This window comes from Thunnus thynnus, chromosome 11 (assembly GCF_963924715.1).
Source record: "Thunnus thynnus chromosome 11, fThuThy2.1, whole genome shotgun sequence".
Lineage (NCBI taxonomy): Eukaryota > Metazoa > Chordata > Actinopteri > Scombriformes > Scombridae > Thunnus > Thunnus thynnus.
This window is the reverse complement of record NC_089527.1, coordinates 11817207-11838788: the sequence shown is the minus strand read 5'-3', so window position 1 is coordinate 11838788 and position 21582 is coordinate 11817207. Positions and strand designations below refer to the sequence as shown.

General features: G+C 37.9%; 1 protein-coding gene across 1 annotated transcript in view; it reads right to left on the bottom strand.

The window, feature by feature from the left end:
• Nucleotides 1-9342: 9342 nt before the first annotated feature.
• Nucleotides 9343-21582, bottom strand: part of lrp1bb (low density lipoprotein receptor-related protein 1Bb) — a 126044-nt gene continuing 113804 nt past the window's right edge. Inside the window, exons 70-78 of the mRNA XM_067603669.1 lie at nucleotides 20031-20192; nucleotides 19287-19461; nucleotides 18821-18925; nucleotides 16358-16471; nucleotides 14679-14755; nucleotides 13817-13907; nucleotides 13330-13480; nucleotides 11543-11617; nucleotides 9343-10530 (exon numbers count right to left, since the gene is read on the bottom strand). Of these exons, the coding sequence (XP_067459770.1) occupies nucleotides 10390-10530; nucleotides 11543-11617; nucleotides 13330-13480; nucleotides 13817-13907; nucleotides 14679-14755; nucleotides 16358-16471; nucleotides 18821-18925; nucleotides 19287-19461; nucleotides 20031-20192 (1091 nt within the window). The 3' untranslated portion in view covers nucleotides 9343-10389. The remainder of the gene's footprint in view (nucleotides 10531-11542; nucleotides 11618-13329; nucleotides 13481-13816; nucleotides 13908-14678; nucleotides 14756-16357; nucleotides 16472-18820; nucleotides 18926-19286; nucleotides 19462-20030; nucleotides 20193-21582) is intronic.

Below are 21582 nucleotides of genomic sequence, written 5' to 3'. Positions count from 1 at the left end.
ATCAAACCCTCAAGTCTTACCAAATCTGTTTGGCATCAGCTGCTATCTGTCAGGCGGGTTTAAATGCAGGAAGAAAGGCCCAGTTGAACTTTCATCCCCTTTTTATATTCTACTCCTTCGCTGGGTCTAAGCACTAAACCTTACTTTGGTATCTTCACCTTCATATTTTTCTTTCATCTTCTTTGTTTCTTTCTTAATACAGTGATTAGATTGGGGAACAAAATCTCTTTTAAACTTGTAACCATCACAATAGAGGAAGCATAAAGGAAGCTACACAGTGAACAACCCAAGACAGACATCTAAACTTAATGGGCTTTCAAATGAAAATGTTCACATACGCATTGACAGATCCCAAAAGATCAGAAGGAGAATAGAGTTTCACCTGTTCATTTAAGCCCACAGCTCAAGAGGCAGATGCGTGCATTGAGTTCTATGGATCTGAGGAGTCATGGATGGGACTCACAATTATCTAGTATCCATTCTGCCAGGCCACAAAATTGAGCTGAACTTTCTCTGACCGTCACCCCTCATTCCCCTCACAGCAGAAAGGGTCAGGAAGCTCTAGCGATTCCTACCATGCTGTGGGGCTCAAATACACACAGAGACTCTATGAAAAAAAGCTAACATATCATTTCCTCAACATCTGCTGCCACAGCAGGTTTTTGCCTCCTGTAAGCTGGCAGGGCCTTGTGCGACTGACATGAAGTGGATTTAAACCAATAGCAGGATCATTGCTGCAGCCAGACAGAGCTTGGACAGTCGTGTCTATGGCACCGAGAGGCATACTGCTGTTTATTATCAGCCAGACTGCTTCGCATGCTCCCTTACTTTAGGCCACCAAGGTTCCAGATCAGGCCACAGACAGGCAGACAGCAAAGGGGCAATTTGGCACTGAGGAATGGAGAGATAAAAGCAAGCCCTGAGCTACTTTTGGAATGTTAACATTATTTTTTTCCTGCTTGGATGAATATGTTTGCAAAGTGGAGTGCACCGCCCTGGTTACTTGGCACACGCTACAGTATGCTAGTGTATATCTATCACGTGTAATGGTCCATGGAGGTGGTCAGTCTGTGACTAATAGGTCAGATGTGTCCACTCTGCGTACAATCCCTCCAGCCATGCATATCTGGCTGAATCAGTACAAATAAGGTATACCAATACCTCTGTTCCAGCTCACCTCTTTCATTTCCCACTCATAAGCTATATTGCTGAGGTAGGGAACGCATTTTCTGCTACATACCCCACCTCCTCCCTCTATACTTCCCTTCTCTGATTCAGTACACATGCATCAGTCTACAGGGAGGAAGAGAATAAATAGAGTGGAGACAGTGGCTATTTTCAAATGCATACCATGGCTAATGGCTGCAGTTACTTATTAGGGTTAAGTTGATGACCAGACCTTTATATCTCTGTTGGCATAAAGAAATTGTACATATAACCTCTAACTAGTGGATAATACACACAAAGGTGTCCTGATATGGTGGAAGTACTTTATATTAGGACAACTCTGAGTGTATTATCACAGTTATACCATGACCACTTAGCACAGGAAAAACTATGTACAGTACCTGTGTTCAAATTGCCTTTCATTTCTAAAGTTTTTTTGAAGTCAGTTTAATTCATGGCTAGTTGGATGAATTGATAGATGGAGTTAACTGTCAACCTAGCATAGACAGAAGTATCGTTTCCACGGTTACCTGTAGTTTTTTTATGGATTGCACACTGATTTAAAACAGTGCTTAAACTGCAGACTATACCTTAGTCATGCCTATACCTTTTGGGCTCGGTCCTTAAAAACATCAAGCATATACAATGCAGTGGTAAAAAAGGGGGAAAAAGAGTAGATTAAAATAATAACAGAGGTACTGAGGTGCATTTGAACAGTGATGTGACCGCTTTGAAAAAAAGTGAATGAAAAGTCAGTGACTACAAATCTTTGAACTGAACTGAACAAAGTGATTCGAATCACCAGAGTGATTTGTGATTTCCACCTCTAGAAGGAATAAGTCAATAAGTGAGTGAGTTAGATTACTGTCTTGTTTATCTTGTTTAATCTTGTCTAGTTTGTTTGTTGTTACAGTACCTTTTGTTCCTTTTCTCTTGCTCTCTAATAAAACACTTTATAATCTGTTTTTAGAAAAGTGCCTTAATAGTCAGTGTAGGTGTCAAAGTGTTAGAATTAAAGGGATATAATGTGCAGTACCCAATCAGCATGCAGTCTTTAACACTGCATGCTGCTGTGATCAAGGACCAAGAGCAGAATTGCAGAAACACAAGAGCTGCCAAAGAAAGAGTGGACCCTCCCACAGATTTATTGGCCGAGCTCACTGAAAGTGCAGCTTTCACCGTGGGGATTACAATTCAGCCCCATTTCCCCCTTAATCCCATCATTAGTCAGGGTTTGTGAGGACACAGAACACCCTACACTTTGGGCTGCATGTAAATACAAGGACTTATTGACCAGCATTTTAGAACAAAAAGATCTATTCTTTGGTAAACAGCTTTTAGAAATTAGATAAATGGGACTGGGTATTAAAGCTTCAGAATACATTTTACAGTTCTTCTTAGGACAGATCAGACTTGTTACAAAATTATTGGTAATAAAACTGGTTCATGAACCTTGTCAATGATATAATTTGTTACATATGATTTCCAAACCATTTCTACAAGGTCATTATGTCTACTTTCCACCCCCAACCTCAAGATATATGATCAAATGTAACCCTTGAACATTATGAGAAAACCTATGGCAACATGCATGGCTCTATAAAACCTTTGGCCTCAGTAGTAGTGTATAAAATGACAGTAGAGGTTTGATTATTGTTTTTTAACAGTACACACATTTGCAATAGTGCCAAAATAAACATTTTAAATTTTCAGACAAAGGCCCACTTTCCCTGCAGGATTAAGCTTGAATCTAGACTGAGAATGTTCTCAAAGTGTATCTCCATTGGGCTTTATTTTAGTCTAGCCCACACTAAACCCTTGTACATGTAGGGTGTATAATGTTAGTATTTACTGATGTATGTCCATTTAATTTCAACTCAAGAATGACTGATGGCTAATATTTTAAGAGTCAAAATACTCACTCAACATGTTGCAGGGTGCTCACCACTGACCCAGTTTTATTCAAATAAGTCTTCCATACTGTACTTTTATGCTAGATGCATAACTCTGTGATTAGCAAAGTTGGTTGGTAAGTTCATCAGTCCACCACTTTGGTCCGGACTGAAATATCTCAGAAAATTGATAACCATGAATTTTTGTGCAGATACTTAAGTCCCCCTGAGAATGAAGAGTGTCAGAAAATGCTGGAATGATAGCGTGCCATAAAGTTTGAGTGTTGTGTTGCCTTGGTGTACCCTGGTTTGGACCTCTAAATATATAGTAGTATTTGAAGTTTTTGAGTATTTGGTGTTGCACACCTTTCATGCCACTAGAGTGCAGGACACATTAGGTTGAAGGCTATATAAAGCTGTTAACTCATGAAATCAACAGGTGTTATACTTTACTTAGTTATAATTGTATTGCTATGTATGTACTATTTTACAGCAAATTAAAAACTAAAAAGAATAACAACAATCATAACTATAGCAGCCTCTTCAGTATTCTTCGGGATACAGGCAGTAATTTGGCATGTATGGGAAGTGTAAAGGGCAGCGGTTATGTACGAGAGCTGGTAGCAGCAGCCAAATCAAAGAAGAGATTGAGTTGGGTATATGTTTTTTTTTTTTTTAGTACAGAACAATCTAAGCATATACAGCTGTGGTAAGCCCAGAGGGGAAAACATGTATCCATCAGTCACCCCCTGCACTGCTTAAAGCAAGCTAAACTGCATCACACAGTACTGACACGCTGATGTCCTTCTCAGGATGAACTGTAATAATTTTGGTGACCCCCTAACATTTCATCTAGCACCATCATGAGGTCACATTTTTATTTTGTCCAAAACTTTTATAACCAAATACCAGACATTGCCATTAGTCTTTTCTGTACTTTGTGTTAGTGGTAATTAGCACATGTTAGCATGTTAACATGCTAAGATGGTGAACATTGTAAACATTATACACTTAACATCAGCATGTTAGCACTGTCATTCTCTGCATGGTGGCATAAACATTCAGCTCAAAGTGCCATAATGCCTCAGTGCAGCCTCACAGAGCCTCCAGCATTACTCAAGTCTTGTTCTTAAATTCAATTTTAAAGTTTGGTGTCCAGTCATGCAGCTATTGAGTGCCACCATCAGTCAGGTGTTTTTTTTTTTTGTTTTTTTTTTTATTCATTACTGGCCATTACTTCTTCAGTTCCCCTAAAATTGCTGCAAATGTTGGCATCACCTGTTTCTTCAAATCAGCAGTGTTGAATTTGAAGTTATATCAAGTGGAGGTAAATTTGCTGTTATTTCCATTCAACCCCATACCTCCTCTCTTATTTACTCTTTCTTACAGTCTCTCTCTCACCACACATGCAGAGATAAGCAGCTTTCCTTGGTGCAGGAAGTGGCATGAGTATGCAGCACCTGTTGTTCATAATGTGAATACGACTCCTGCTGTTATTGATTCTGTCCGAGAGATGAGCCCTCTGGGTTTTTCTGATGTTTATGCAGGAGAATGGTGATGCTTGCTAAGTGGAAAAGAGACAATAAATCAATAGGCAAGGTGAGGGGAGGGGAGCACGCCTATCTTAGTTCAGGACTTGTTTTCAAATTTCTGTTTTTCTCTTCTTTTGATGCATTTTAGGGGCAGAGTGAGTGGGCCAGCAGCCCTTTCCTATTTTTTTCCTGTGCAGCTGGGTTACATTACTGCTGAGCTGGAGGTCTTCATTAGTAAAAGACTTTTGTATAAAGAGAACTTGGAATGAATTTCAGTGTACTGTATCAGCTTCATTATAAAACTTTTAACATTTCAGAACACTTTTGTTCATTTATTCTGCATATATAATAATAATTACATGTTCAACTGAAAAATCCATTAACACATATGACCAGTGTGAACCATGAAAACCTTCACAGTACAAACAACTAATATTGGATCATCTGAAATTATTTGATGCTGTACAGTTTATCATAGTTTTTGTAATATGGCATGGTTCATAGGGATGTGCAGCGAGCCCAGTATGTGTATTTGTATCTGTATTTGTTGAGGCAGCAAAATTATTTGTATTTGTATTTGAATAAAAGTGGAAAGAGGCTTAAAGAGGCTTTTGTTTTTACTACACTTTTAATTTTAGAAAACGAGAGTGTTACAATAAGTGTTCGTGAATAAGCTACCTACCTAGTCCCCACACCAGGTCTCGAACTGGAGTATCCTGGATCATAGATGACTGCACTGACTACTGAGCTAAAACTTTACTCATTGCCTCATTGGAGACAGATCTCTACCCATAACACAGAGACAGCACACCATGTAACGTGTAGGGAAGAACTTCAAAGCCGATTATTGCTTTGCACTTTTGATTTATTGCCTATTTTTTACAACCTAACTTTGTGGAAAGGAGAGAGGGAACAACAGGTTATGGAGAGTCCCTTGAAAGCACTTCGCGTGTGTCAGTAGCTCAGCGTTTTCTCTGGGGAAATTAGGAAATGTGCGTCATGTAGCAGGTGGATGTGACACCCCTTATTGAGAACTGCTGATAGACGTAACAGCAGAGCAGAGGAGAGAGACTGAGATAGCGATGTAACTGACCTGCGTGATGGTATTTGACATGTTTTGTTTTTTTTTCTTCCTAAAAACAGATAATTTTTAAAATATTTGTTTCATAAATATTTTAAAAATTATTTGTGACATGCAGTTGAAATTGAGATATTTTTTTCAAACATTTTAAAATACTTTGACAATATTTGAAATTTTGTGATTCATTGAATACTTAATGTAACACATATAAAATGATCACAATTATTGATTTATGATTTATGATATTTTACAAATTTCCTCATCTGATAGAAGTAGGTTTAAATTTTCATTTTCAAGTTACAGCTACAGAAGTTCAGAAGTTCAAAAAGCATCCAGCCAAAGTCACATGATCAGTAAGTTGAGATCAAGAGTACTGTATGTATAACATTTGCATTTTGCCAGAAATTTGGTGCCTGAATTGTGAACTATGATCTACTGTTTCACACAAAGCTACCTTATAAGGTTTGATGAACCACTTTTATCATGATTGTTCTTTTTATGACATGTTAAGTTAATTGTGAGTTTGATTGAATTATGATTGTGGCACGCTGTGTTTGTAATTTGCAATTTTTTTTACAGAATAAATTAACTTTACACCATATGACTTCATACTGTAGTACAGTAAAAAGGCTACAATAGCTACAGATATTATTGCTGCACAAACCACCAAATACAGATTTCCTGTCTGTATCAGTTTTTAAGGCCAACATCAATATTTGTAATTAGATGCATTGATAATTAAAGAAATCCCTGTACCTGATCAATTTAACTGGTCTGTGATTTTTACTGTTATCTATTATTGACCAGACATTGAGACATTGAATTGCCTGTAATTCCCACAAATTATAGACTATAATTTAGTCACATGTTTACAATAGTAAGAAGTGAGAGAGATGATTATTATAATTATCAGTACCGAGGGTTGTTGTCTACTGAAAAAAATGATTTCTAATGCTAGATACTACAATATTTTTTATCACCATTTTCATCCAAGTATTTTTTTTCTTCCAGATTTGATTCCACATATTACTTTGTGTGCTTTTAGGCAGCCAATACTCAAATCTTGGATGTCAGAACTTTGCACCGGCAAAAATGATTTAATTTACAACAATTTATGCTTTCAACTGATTTATCCTTGCAATTACTTTGTACAGAACATATGAATAAAAGGTTATAGATGATCTGAAAGAAGTAGCTGCCAAAAGGGTAAGAAAAGGTATTCATCATCACACCCTTAGAAAACTGTATGCTGTTAAATACATACACACAAATCATTAGTATGGACCCTTAAATGTATGATGGGTACAAAGAGCTGGTACATGAGCAATGAAGCCTATAGTGCCATATTGATCAGATCATAGATATATGATATCATTTACTTTTATGCTAGCATTAGCTCAAATGACTATACTGTTTATTATATCATTGTCCTACTTTGTTGCTGAACAACTGTAGACAGTCCTAAAATACCCCATAGATTGCATACAACCACTGATGACATGTTCTTATTGAAAGGACAATATTTTTTCTTTACAAAATTTAATTAAATTGATTTTTTTCTTTCAATATGCTCCATATTTCTCAATTGGAGTCAGTTTAGCAATATAAGTTTATGATATGGAAATCAATTTTAAATGTTTCAACATTGTTTCTGAGAAGTCGTTTTTTCATCAGTTTGGTATGCCAGATGGCTCATAACTATCAGCCTTGTTGTTATGGAGATGAAGACAGTCAGATGTGTGAATCAGAGCTGCAAACAAAACACTGCGTCATAGTTGCCGGATTCATCCAGAACTGACTCAAAAATTAAGTCCAAAAGTGAATAAAGTCTGAAAGTTTTATCTGCAAAGCATAATGTTTATCTTCTGCTTGCCTGTAGTGGTACAAGCAACTTCCCTGTAGCAATGATGATTCTGCCTTTTAATTTTTAATCCCTAATCTTGCATTGTGATACATGCAGATCTTTATTGTCTGGGCATATTGTTATAATCATTTATTGTGTAATGTGTTATGTCTGCTGATGTTGTGCTGTTAACACTGTGTACTGAGCGTATTCTCTTTGCTGTAAATTTGCAAAAATTTCTCCGACAAATTTGTGGTTGCTTGACCATTGAAGTAGAATGAAATTTAAGCTCAGTGAATGGACGTTTCTGCTCTTGGGGAGCTGTAGCTGACTGCTCCTCATTTTTCTCAACACAACCTTGTATTTTGGAATTTCTAATTAAAGAACAAGACGTTTTCTGAAAGAAATGCTCATCTTTTGTGCTGATGATTAAAAGAGGAATTTCATGTCCATCCCTGGGAATGCTACACATGCCACTGACCTTACACTTGCTATTATGAAAATGAACTTCATAACCCTAATGAGAAAACTAGATTTGGGATTGCAGAGTGAGCCATGCTGGCCTTTTGTCCCTTGTGTAAACCAGAGCACTGCAAGGAAACAATCCCCCATGGCCCCCATAAAGACCACCATTAATTACATCATGAAATGTAACTTTTCAAGATGGTCACATGTTAAAACACCAGAAACTTCATTCAGCACAGACAAATCCAACATTTAATTAATTTGAAGTAATTCACTGCATTTGATTTCCTGGCTGAAGTTACAGCAGAGCCTCCTACAGATGTGCTGCAGTCAGGATCTGAAACACTTCCTCTTCTCAGCACACCAGCTTGTCTTTCTCCAAGAGAAACATGGCTGATCAAAAATAAATTAGTTTCTCGGTACTTTTATCGGCCCATTTGAGAAAGACAAGCTATTGATTTAAAAACTGGTCATCCATCTTATTTTGAACTTGTTGATCTTTCAGTGTTCACAGCCAATGCTCTCAGTAAGATATGCTGTTAACAAACAAAGTCAGTTACTGCAAAGAAACTATGAATATCCTTTCATCAATCTAAAAATCTTCAAGAATGTTTTGGAAAATTATTTTGGTTTTAAGTGTTTGTGTATTTTAAGCTAGAAAATGGGATAATCCATAAAAATATTAATATGATAATATAAAACAACACATACTTGATTTATTTTACTTTTTGGTCATTATTAACATTTTGGAACTGTCCCGTGTTATCACAGCAGATTTCTGAATGGTGTGTTACTAAAAAGCTTTACTGCAGAGGACAGTTAAGGAAGCTGGAAACTGTGGCATCTATTTGTACCATCGTCAAAATGTTGAGGGCTGGGTGCGTTGGCAGATCCAGCTGATAGCACAGACAGATGGAGAAAGGGCAGGAGTGCCTTCTCTGGTTGCCATGGTGACGGAAAAGGTGAAGTGTGTGGAGAGACAGCCATTGTAAGTAAAGTAAAAGGAGAGTGAATTATCATTCAGCAGGTGGCACTGATGCTGTGTCCCCACCACCAGATAATGAATGGTGCTGGCCTTCCTGCACACATAGGGAGGGCAATAATCCCCCATCAGCCACCTTCCTGTTCGCAGCAGGTAAAAGACCTCACACTGTTGATTGACTTGTCAGGTCAGTGGCTACGTGAACCACAGCACTATAAGAACTCTGCCAGTTTGATCACTGGTTGAATAGGTTGATAGTATAGCACATATATCACTACTTTTGTTAGGCCCACTGTATAATATTCTGTGGAGGATAAGGTGTGGTGTAATTTGCTGTGTCATTAGAAAGGGACAGTCGAAGTGGAAATAAGCCCCCTTTATTCAATATCGATTTACATTTTATATAAAAATTACTTACATTTAATACATTTCTTCAAAATACAAGCAGCCAAACAACATACAAATCAAATACAAAATTATAAAATTTCTTATATTTATCATCTTCCTTTTCTGAAGTAACAGATGTGTTTTTATAATAACTCTTAATAACCTTTTTGTAGCTGTGGTAAATCTCTTCCTTGTCTACATCTTTAATCCATCTGTTGACATATGAGCTCTAGAAAAATATGGTATTCAGTATCTGTCTTTTCAGTGTACAGTACAGGATCTGGGAATCTGATCTGAGAACATTCAAGGTGGGCTTCAATCTCTTTCACCAAAAGATAAGTTCATATGGTATATTACTGTCGAAACAGGGTGGATGGAGCTTGAAATCCGTGGAAATGAAAATGACAGAAGACCTATGGAATTACATACTGTGTGAGAAAAGATAATGTTGATATTATGGCCTTTGCAGGAAATCCAGTCAGTAGATCCATTAGGTACAGAGGGGAAAAAAGACAAATCCTCAAAAATCTCAAGCTTCACTGCTCAGTTGTGTAGCTTTGTGGTCCGTACGTCACATGATGTGAAAAAAAAAGCCTTAGCAACAAACCACTTAACTCTTTACCATACTTACATTTGTTCAGAAAAATTGAGCCAAACCTGCCTTCCTTACCTTCACAAAACTATACAGTTTCCATTTTCCCCTTAAACTAGAAACAGATATGGGTACAAATTTGAGCACTGCATTTTATCTGTGCAGAAGTGTGGCTTATGGTGTTAATAAAATTTTTGCGAATCAGCAGCTTTACTTCAGTGTCATACAGTATACAGTATAGTGCTGTATAACTTATGTTTGACAAACATTAGAAAGCAAACAGTAAATGGAAAATAAAACTCTTCAGCAACACCAACAAGGACATAATGCTGATGCTAAACCAGTAAAACCTAAAAGCCTCATATAGGAAATAGAAAATTCTTGTTTCCTCCTTCATATTATACATTGTACACTGTGGTAAAAAAGAAGTACAAAGTGTAAAGTTAGGCTATGCGGCGGTTTCATGAATTGTCCCCTCTAGTTTCTTTGGGAGTAGCTCTCTCCTCTCGTCAATACTGATGACTGGCTTCCGACAGTTTTGCCCGTCCATATAGATCTTTGCATACACTGGGTTGGAGTAATTCATGGGCTGTATAGGAAGGAAAGAAGATGGAGGCAAGAAATAAAGGTAAACATTCATTTACATATTACTTATGGTACTATAGAACAGTGACAGTCTTAAAGCTGCATAAATAGTTTTTTTTTTTTTTTTTTTTTTTTGGCCACTTGCAGGCAGCGGAACCAGCTGAGAATATGTTTTCCATCTTGCACAGTTGTTGTGACTAACATATTAGAAAACACTGCCTATGAATCCAGCAGACAAGAAGAACCATTGGCAGTAATTCAGAGCTGTGTTTTGGCCAATATTCACTCCCATTTTAGCTCTTTTTTGGTCTTCAGCTATTCCTGAGAAAAATATCTGGATCATTTTCCGCTAAATGCTCCAATATGTTCACCAGCTAGTTGCCAACTTGGTCTGTCTGCTGTTTGGTAGCTTACAGTCTGCCCATCAAAGAGCACTGAGTAGAGCTGAGGGAAACTGAAAAGTCAGGTGATAATTTCTGTGGGTTCATCATTACAAGCAACTTCCTGTTTCACATTACACAGAATCATTTGAGTTTATGGTGATATAAAAAATATTGACTAGTGCAGCTGTAAGGAAAGTCCACTGTGATTATCAACTTTTGACAAAGTGAGTAAAAACATCTGAGTTTTAGTCTTTCTAAAGCAGTGCAAAGACAGACACGAGACTCATGCATATTAATGAATTATTACTCAGCAAGCAATAGTACAGTAATAAACAGCAACATGCAGGAAGAAGGCAAGTTACACATAAAGCCATACACACACAGTCTTCTGTCAAGAAAATAATCTAAGTAGCAGCATGTTTCAGCACTCAACTTTGTCCTACATAATTTTGTGACTGTTGATATTAGCTTGATTCACTTTGGCCTGATTTATATTTGGTATAAGTAAACATATCATCTTCATCAAAATGGTTTCCAAATAACTGCAAAGTGCACACTGCTCGCCTACAACCTATGAAGGAATGACTCTTATCCTTATCAGGCAAACATATATTAAGGTTTGAAAAAATTCACCTGTCCAGGGATTACCTCCTTGGGCACAGAATTAATGCCCAAGGTGCGAGGGTCACTGGATTTTACACACCAGCCCTGCAACAAAACAAGCACCTTCGCTGTTTATCATGCCACACATTAAATTTGCCAACACAGCTGTCAGCAAACAGTCTACTGGTTATCTACATGCACAAAACTTCATGAACCATCTAGCTGTAGGTTATATGACTGACATTCAACTAAAATAAAACTGCATGAAAAGAAAAGTAGGGAATTGTTGGGGACCTGGAGAGAATAGTGGAAGACAGAAGCTACTTTAGATTCAAGCCAGCATGCCTCTGTTGAAAATACAGCCAGATTGGACTGACAATAGCAGATGTCAAAGTTGTCAGGGCAAGAAGCAATAGCATTAGGCTTGAAGCTCTAGCAGGTGAGATAGATAACAGTCAGTGTCAGTGAATGTGGTATGATTCATTTGATATGTTGAGTGTAAATGTGAAGTTGAAGGCCATGAACAGAATAAATCACCAGTCAGATGAAAAGTCCCGTTGGTTCACAGCACCTGTACATTCCTGCACATTAGCCAGGTTTAACAAAACCTCTGCAAAACCAAATGTAATTTTAACTGATTCACCCCACTGCTAGATACCACATTTACCTAGTTATTGGAACAAATAACAGAACACAAAATTATCATATGAAACTGAGAAATAGTTTAGAATTTATGGTTGGTGTCCTTGTACCTTAGGAATTAGGTACTTGTTAAACTGAATTCACATTTCTGGAAATACTGAAATTTATGTCACTGTGTGTGTAATGGAATATCTATATACAGTACAGTTCCAATTAGTGTGTTTCATTGATTTTTATTTCAGACATTTGACTAAAAATGACCTAATTTTCTTCCAAGAAAGTTCCTCACTTTAATGATATTCCTTTCATGTTATAACAAGCTATTTTTGACATATTATGACATTGTTTCACAATACTATCAGATACCAAGATATTCAGTTTTTTACAAGAAACCTTTCTTATTATAATCATCAAACTTTCCTGTTATTATGGTAAAAGTAATAGATCAAAAATATAACATCATGTCACATGTCAATCATAAGCATGATTGAAATGTGACAAGGCGTTTGCATGTATTATGGCTTTGATCTGCTTTCATATTGTTTTGTACACCTATACATAATTATTGAAGGTGGATTTGGGATTTGGTGTCAGAGTAGATGCCTCTGTACTAGTCCGTGCAGTGTCGCTACCAGCAATAATGGACATCTCCTACTCTCCCACCCGTTCTGACAGCATGAGCAATACGAACAAGGCTAGATGCGCATTCAGTTCATGCCCTCTCAACAGCATCAAAGCCCAGCATGCAGCCTCTGTCTAACAGCATTAAAGACCTGATTACCCTTCCTGAACACATACTGTACCTCTCTGACACTATATAGGTTATTTATGTTTCAACTTATGTAGCATACTTAGTGAAGTATCCAATGAGAAAGTCCACTCCTGGACTAGAGACAGAACACTGCTTAGGTTGTTGCATTTCTCACAGGTATAGTTTTACATCTGGACCTTGCTATAAGATGAAAAGGCTCTTTAACAAGACAACGACTTTTCTTGTTATATCCAGGAACTAAGCAAATATATTTTTGTCACAGTGGCAGCTGCTGCAATGTTGAATTGCATAAACCAACCAAAGTACAAAGACAAAACCATTAACTTTGCTTTTCAGACAGAAGAAGAGCTTTTGTTTGCCATTATTGTGCTGGTTAGTTTAATATTGAGCTCAACAGGCCAACCTTATGAGGGTCCAGTGTGAAGTTGGGTCGCAGCAGGCTGCCTGCATCAGCATGGTTGTCATGGTCCACTTCATACATATTGTATGACGGGTTCCCAATCTCCACGTTTATTCCTCCGTTCGTCATGGGCTGCCTCTGGACACGTTTTCCCCTGAGGTGTGTGGAGCCAGCCATCATTAACATGACACACAACATGCAGGTCAACATGCTGTACAGCCCTGCAAGGCTCCGCACAACAAATCGCATCACTCTACTTGGCATACTTGGTGTGCATAACTTTGCTGGGCAGACCTAAAAGCTGAATTATAATCAGAGGCTCAGCGTAGAGGTTGCTGTTCTGCAGAAAGCAAAACACACTTTTCATTTATAAAGCACAGATAGCTATTGATCTTTAAAAGCTGAGTAGTGTTGGATCTCTCATCATCTGTTGCTGCTTAGAAGCCTGTTTTTATTCATACTTTCTTTCTTTCTTTCGTTCTTTACTTACCTTTGCCTCCGTCTGCAGATGTAAACACCTGCTACCACCATCACAATTAAGATGACCAGCAGGACCAGAGGTACAATGATAGCTATGCTCCCTAGGGGACAGACAGAGGAGTGATGATGTGGAGAGATAGGTTGAAAGGAGCAGAGATGGGTTCAGATAGTGCTATACTGTATTTAACTATGGCTGAGTATGGTTTCAAAACAGGCCAGTTTATTTTTTTTAGGTTGACAAAACACTTGCTTAATTTACAGCAACAGCTGTCCAGTACATATGGGCTATACTGTAATATTTATGTAAATGCATAGCTTCTATGAAGACTTTTGAGCATAATTTTGAGCACCTCCAAACATCTTAGTTAGACAAACAGGTGTAGTAGAAGTCCCAAAGGTGACATGGTATGTAACGCTAAGGATCAGAAATATAGAATTTGCATTTCTTTGTATATACATTGCTTTCAGTCAAGAAAATGTTCATGTTTTACTTCAGCTGCAGTCCTCATAAGCACACCAGTCACATTACTGAAACTCTAATGGGACGGCAACTGTAGCTCCTCTAATTCAAATGAGATAAACCTGCTGCTTGAAGGCTTTTGTGTTCAAAAACTACAAACTGGCTAGATTGGATGGAGTTCAGTAATTCCTTAGTAAGGGTGCCAATCAGGACAGAGTCCAACTGTGGTGTATGAGTTGGAATAAATGCCTGTAACAATGTGTGGGTGTTTAGAAATGCAATAATTTTCAGATATACAGGTAATAATTCAACTTAAATAGAATGGAGATGCTGTAGCAATGACACATACAATTAATAACATGGAAAATTTTGAGATTTTATAATAAGGCCCATTGAAATTCCCAATTCTCACCTCCGCTGGTATTGTCTGATCTGCTGCTTTTAGGGGCAGGTCTCTCACACTGTGTTCCTGCCCAATTGGCTGAACATCTGGAGGTCAAAAGAGAGTATAAATAAACTAGCATTAGCATACGGCATACTTTTCTTAGCAGAAAAACACGGCTGAGAAAACAATGAACTATCGTATGACATGAGAGGGGCTTACATATACAACACATTATGATTCAATCTTGCTATGAAGTGCTTTGATCCTACACAAACAAAACACCACCTGGAGGGAGAACACTATGTATATACATTTTATGTCCATAAACAGTGGGTGAGAATTTACATGTTGAATATTCAATGTAAAATCAAATCAAAGGATGACAGCGGGACAACAAGTCGTCATCTCTTATGTGTTCCAATGGGATCCGATGGGCGTGATGTATGACCCTTGTTAGAGGAGGTGATATCTAATTTCACACGACTGACGCAGATGGGTCTGTAAAGCATGAGTGATCTGGTGGTGCGACTGGATGATGACAGAATGAAATTACTCTAAATTACATGCACTCTATGAATCAGAACACCAGGCTATCAAAAATAAGAATGCAGCCCCATGAATCACACCCCGAAGAACGAAATGTCACACCACAAATTTTAATAGAAAATTGATCTTGTGTGGGAAGCATGAACCATGAAAAGACTAATTCCTTAAATATTCTTTCAACCTGTGTTGGAGGAATTCATGATAATCACCAATTACTAATGAGATGTTCATCCTAGTAAGGTTACAGTACACATAGGTAATGATTGGTCAATAACGGACAACTTGCCATCATGCACAGGTTGCAAATGCACAGACTGATGCCCACATCACATAGACAATAGTTTCCCCCCTTGTTCCTGTGTGCTGGGTGAGGACTTCATGAGATGGGTGAATGGGTGGCAGTGAGGGGCAGCAAAGATAGAGTCATGCAGCAACTGATAATGTAACAAGTGCTACATTAGCTAATACCTGGTCCAAAACATTAGAAATATCATAATCCCACTGTGCCGAACTGCTAAAACGACTACTATTACTTCCAATAATGATCATTATTCAACTGTTCTTGAAGCTGCAACATTGAATTTGTTTACTCCACTAATTAGTGATTAAACTCTAAAGAGGTCGTAACATATTTTACATGACCAAGTCATTTTTTTGTCCAAGTCTCTATTATAAAAATAGATAACGTAGAGAAAAGAGGCTTCCTAGTTTAATAATGAAAACGTAATATATTATTAGTACTAATGAAAATTCAGTTACTAAATATAGTTAAATGAGAGAGTGAGAAAACATAATGTTGTCTCCTGTTCAGCTGAGTACAGCTGTGAACGTCTGCATTTACCGTGCTTGACAGCAACTTTACGAGCTTGCTGATTACAGTTAGTTAGCCATCCTGTTGTCCTTGTAGCCAGGGCGTGTGACAAAAGACATTTCACTCAAAATGGGAAGGCATATAGCAATCATTTATTAAGGACAGTAAGTAATCATCCCTGAATAACATAATGTTGAGCACTTACTACATGATAAGTTGCTACAAGGCGGCACTGTGACAAAGAGCTCATTTACTGGACTCAGGCTAAAATGGAGCCGGATGGAGTTGGGGTGGAGGTGTGGACAAAAGGGGGTGAGGGGCTCTGAATACAGCTGGAGAGGTGACCTACTTGCAGCGTGGTTTGTTAAGAGCTGTTAATGTGCACATCCCCTCATTCTGACAGAAGTAATCGCAGGGGTTGGCCAGCTCATCACAACGTTGGTTCTTGAACCCTGACGTGCAGCTGCAAAACATTGTGTTGGGAGTGATAAAAGGGCCCAGAGAATGTGTATTGTTGAACTTTTGGCTTCTTGATGAATGGAGACTGAAACACTAATCTCTTTCAACAGCTTCAGTTATAAAATGGAGTAAGTCAAATTAGCAAAATCCAAATATATGTTATGAACACAGAGCAACTCCACTGCTCACCAAGTTAGGGGAATATCTGCAAGAGAAAAATCTGTTACAGTGGTCTCATCTCTTAGATGTGTATTTCCTTGAGAAATAAGGTATGTAATAACAAAATACCAAAGATAATTGTCATTTGATTGCCGAGAATATAAGCTAAATTTCCAAGGACTGGGGATGGAAAATAAGGTACAAAGCATCAAAATATATGTTTTGTAAAAAAAAAACAAAAACAAAAAAAAAAAAAAAACGTACATGTACATTGTGCATAGATCCTACCACATACACAGAAACTTGAACTCAGTCTTAGTGTAATGCTGACAGTCAACAGTCTTTTACTTGAAGTTATCCATAAGTATAATCACAAGTATTCAATAAAACAAAACAAAATATGTGCTCATATAATTGTTTTGTTTTGACAACCATTATTAAAATTGTTGTGAAACGTGTCTGTGTAGAGAAAGTCTACAATTTTTCACATGGAGTCTAAGTTGAGGAATTTTTGGACCCAAAAGTTAGTGCTGCGTGTCAACTTTGCAGCAAAATAAATGTAATTTCACTTCAAGAAGAATATATGAGCTGTCTAAACTGAGGTCCTTTGGATACGGTTTGCCATTCTAATAAATCACAGTTGGCCTGGAAAGAAATCGTATTCATTGTAAAAGACTACTCAAAGTGCTACCCATAGATTAATACCACCTGAGCTATACTCAAATGCAGTGCTGTGTTAAAAAAATCTCCCATGGAGGAAATTGGAAATCCATTTCTGAAGCCAAAAAGTAAAAGTGTAAAATATTGTACTATAATAGTTGAAATGGAAAGATGTTCTTCAGGAATAGAACAACAGAAAAAAAAACATTCTCTTGTTATTGTGCACACATTATCCACAGCCTGTTTCTCATCCACAGCATCACAGATGAGAAATACTTTAGATACCTCTGCATAAAATAATGTTTTGGTTTACTACAAAGTTATGTGTTTATTGATCTAACTAGCCAGCAGAGTTGTTGAAGTAGCTGAGGTTTCTGTAATGTGGAGAAAAAAGAAAAAAAAACCTTGAGCTATTGTATAGTTGAAATGCTTTTCAAGAATACTGAGATAATGAGGTGAGTGAATGCGAGGGCTTGGATGTTTACCATAGCTATCTTTACTGCACTGCTGGTGCATTATGAAAATCTCTTCAATCTTTTTAGTGTTTTATACAAGAATCATCATTAAAATTGAAGCAGCTATAGCCAGCAAGTTTTTTGCTTTAACGAGGCTTGATGAAATATACATTTACTATATTTACTATAGTATTGAGATCAAACACTCTTGATACAGACATATTCATCATCACATGTAATCTCTGTTCTTTTCAGAAAATAATAAACCACATTATCAGGATCTGTTAACCTCAATTGAATAAGATGGGATCATTTGCATAGAAATTGATTCTATCCCCTTGAATTTGTGAGTGATGGCCACAAATTTCAATTTAATTACAGTGGACAATGGGCAGTTAAAAAAAATTGAGAGTTGGCTTTTGAAATGGATTTCCAATTTCCTCCTTGGGGAGATTTTTTTTTAACACAGCACTGCATGTGATTATAGCTCAGGTGGTATTAATCTACAGGCAGCGTTTTGAGTAGTCTTTCACAATGATTTCCCCATGTCTGCTAGTCAAGCTTTTGTCTGCTACAATTTTTTTTTACCATTGAGTTGCATGGCATGTTCAACCACTGACACATACCTCAGCAAACTTCTAAAACCTACTACTGAAGAGAGTCAGAGAGGCCTGACATCAGCTCTTAACTGCAAGGAGGAACAGTGTGATATGTTCAGAATGGCAAGCTTTGAAGGGGTTTAAACCATTTTTTTATGTGCGTAAAAACCTTAAGCCACAGTGAGGTGTCACATAGCATAAGATGGTGTACTGGCATCCAGCCCCCTGCTGTGTCATGGCCTCCAAATAGTGACATCAAACATCCTCTCAACTTAAGGATTTCTTTCCTGAGGAAGACATCTATCTTGTATTATTCTCCAAGCAGGGAAATGGTACCCCGTGATGGTTTTCAGTTCTGCTTGTAAAGCCAAGTTTTCTGGGACACAGAGCCAGCATTTAAATGGAAACAGTAGAAGTGAGAACAATAGTGCAGGACATTATTTTTCCCTTCTTTCCTTCACCCATTAAGCAGTGACTTACTGACAGAAAGGCAGGTTGGTGTCAGGGTCCAGGTGACAGGTGCCTCCATTGTAGCAATATCCGTCACACAGCTGACAGCTTGGTGCTATTCGGCCATTTGTGCAACTGGAGGGTGAAGAAATAACAGAAGCTAGTGGCAAGCAGAAAACTACACTTATACAAGAAGCAAAAATGACTGAGTGGTGGTTTTGTCAAACATATACATAATTCATATAAAATGAGGAGTTCAACTGGCCTCAATCAATGACATTACCAAAACTTAAAACTGCTATAGGATGTGTGGCCCAATAAATTTTTCAGATTTAATCAAATCAGTTAATCAAGCCAGCACCCTGTGGTTAAATCTATTGAGACCTGATTTGAGTAGAATTAATGTTTTTTCCATAAATGAAGAGGGCTATAGGCCTTCGGCATTATAGCAAGAGGGATGAGGGACAAGAATAGCGAGCAGATACCAAGTACTCACTTGCAAACCACATCTCCTGTCTCCTCATTAATGAGGCAGGGAGCACCATGGCACCGAAGACACTTGTCCACCTCGCACTTGTTTCCCTCAAACCTGGCAGGACACACACACTCCACATAGCCGCTACTGGATAACGTGCAGGCTTTGGAGTTCACACAGTAGTGATGACAGATGTCTGTTCCACATTCAGAGAGATAAAGAGAGAGGGGGTAATTTGTAATGAGAAACTGGGAACATGTTTTAAGCTAGTTTGATTGGAATTGTACAGGGCTTTAATGGGACTTAATTATCCACATCGAATGACATCTTAGCCACAGATGAAAACATAACACCCCTTGGGCAAGCAACAGTAGGAAAATATTAATGATGTGCAGTTGAAATTGTTTTCACACAACCCATCATTACAATGCATTGCAAAAGAAAATACATTATCATTTCAACACAGAAATACCCAAAGGTTGTTTGATGGTAGTATTTTGATTTTGTTTATCAGCAAATGTGGTGTTTGTGGAAAGAAAATACTTTAGGGGTTTGCTTTTGTTCCACACACACTATTTGTTTATGAACTTTGAAATGCTTAGTTCTATAGATTTTATGCAGCATAACTGAATGAAAATCAATGCTTCTTTGTTATGATTGTTTGCGGCTAGGCTGAAAGGCTAACGTCAAATAGATGAAGGCCAAGCACATAATAGAAATCATTTAATGTGTTTGCTGCTACCAAGTAGTAGGTGCAGGACTCACGATAAAGACAACGATCTCCAGTATATTCTGCCATACAGCGACACACTGGCTGGTTCCCCTGAGTGACGTCGCATGTTCCCCCATTTAAACAGTAGTTGTCGCAAATCCTCCTCTCACAGAATGGCCCTGAGAAACCAACAGGACACCGGCATGTAGGCTTACCTGGACAAAGGAAGAAAAGGAAAGATTAAGAGGGCATGAAAAAAATCAAACAATGCATTGATCCTACTAACAAGTACTGTCTATACAGCCAAAGTCTGATATAGCTTACTCCTCTGTGTCACAGAATTCTGTGGTTGTTAAAAAACTATTACAGTAAAACATATCCATGAGCCACACCATTGGACTGGTCGGTATGTCTCTTCATTACCATGATCACTGGCAATGTAGTTTATTTTGAGCCACCCATCGACCGTCCTGCTGCTGTAAGTTGTCACTAGTGTGTATTAATCCATGGCTGAAAATAGTCCCAACGAATATACTACTCACTCCTGCTTAAGTATGTTTGCTACAGTACATAACTATTTTAGGACTTTACTCAGCCTTTTTATGACTCATTTTTGAGTGAGACTTCCTTTTCTCAGGTTATATTTGCTTATATACGTATAAAATCTAGTGTTTCATAATCATAGTTTGAGATACCCACACTTTGCAATCTGTGGTCACCTCCAGTGTGTAATTGGCCATCAATCTGATGATCATAGTTATATGTTGTATGGAAATGATACACCCACAGTTACACAAGTTAGTAGCAGTAAAAAACATTCAGTACTTTGGTGAGAATAAAGGCAAAGATCCATCCTTCCATCCATCATTTTCAAGCACATATGCATGTGTGGGTCACAGAGACAGCAGACAGGCACCTAAGTAGAGTAGATGAGGTGCCCTTTTACTCGGTTATGTCCTCCAGATCCACCTCAGGGATCCCAAAATGTTTCCAGGCCAGACACAATATGCATATAATTCCTCCAGTGTGTTCTGGGTCTGCCCTGGGTTTTCTTCCTCATCAGACATGTCTGGAATATCTCCAGCAGGTAGACATTCAGGAAGAATCCTAATCAGATGTTCAAATGACCTCCACTGAATTGCATCAGTATGAAGCCATTTTCAGTTTTCAAACATGTTATATAGATTTTTATCTTACATATGTTTATATACCACACTTGAGGCCTGTACTACTTAGAAAAAGACAACAATGCAGAGATAATTATCTGGCTTCTGGCCAGGTTCTAAGGAATATACCCATCTTCTAGCCAAATACATATTTAAAGGGGAGCTTAAAGTAAAAGGACGCACATTTTTTTTTCATCAAAGAAACAAGCTACCATATTGGGGAAATTCAGTAGTTCCTGATTGACTTCATGTCTCATCATCTGGTTACCTGAACAGGTTTCTTAACCAGATTTCTTTCCATGTGACATCACCCTGAAAATCAGGGGAAGAAACGGTAGGTAGCCAGTAGAATACACTTTGTCAGGAGAAGTATATTGTACAAGTATATAGCACTGTTGGTTGGCACAATTGGTAGTCTGAGGTCCTGCCACTCCTGGAT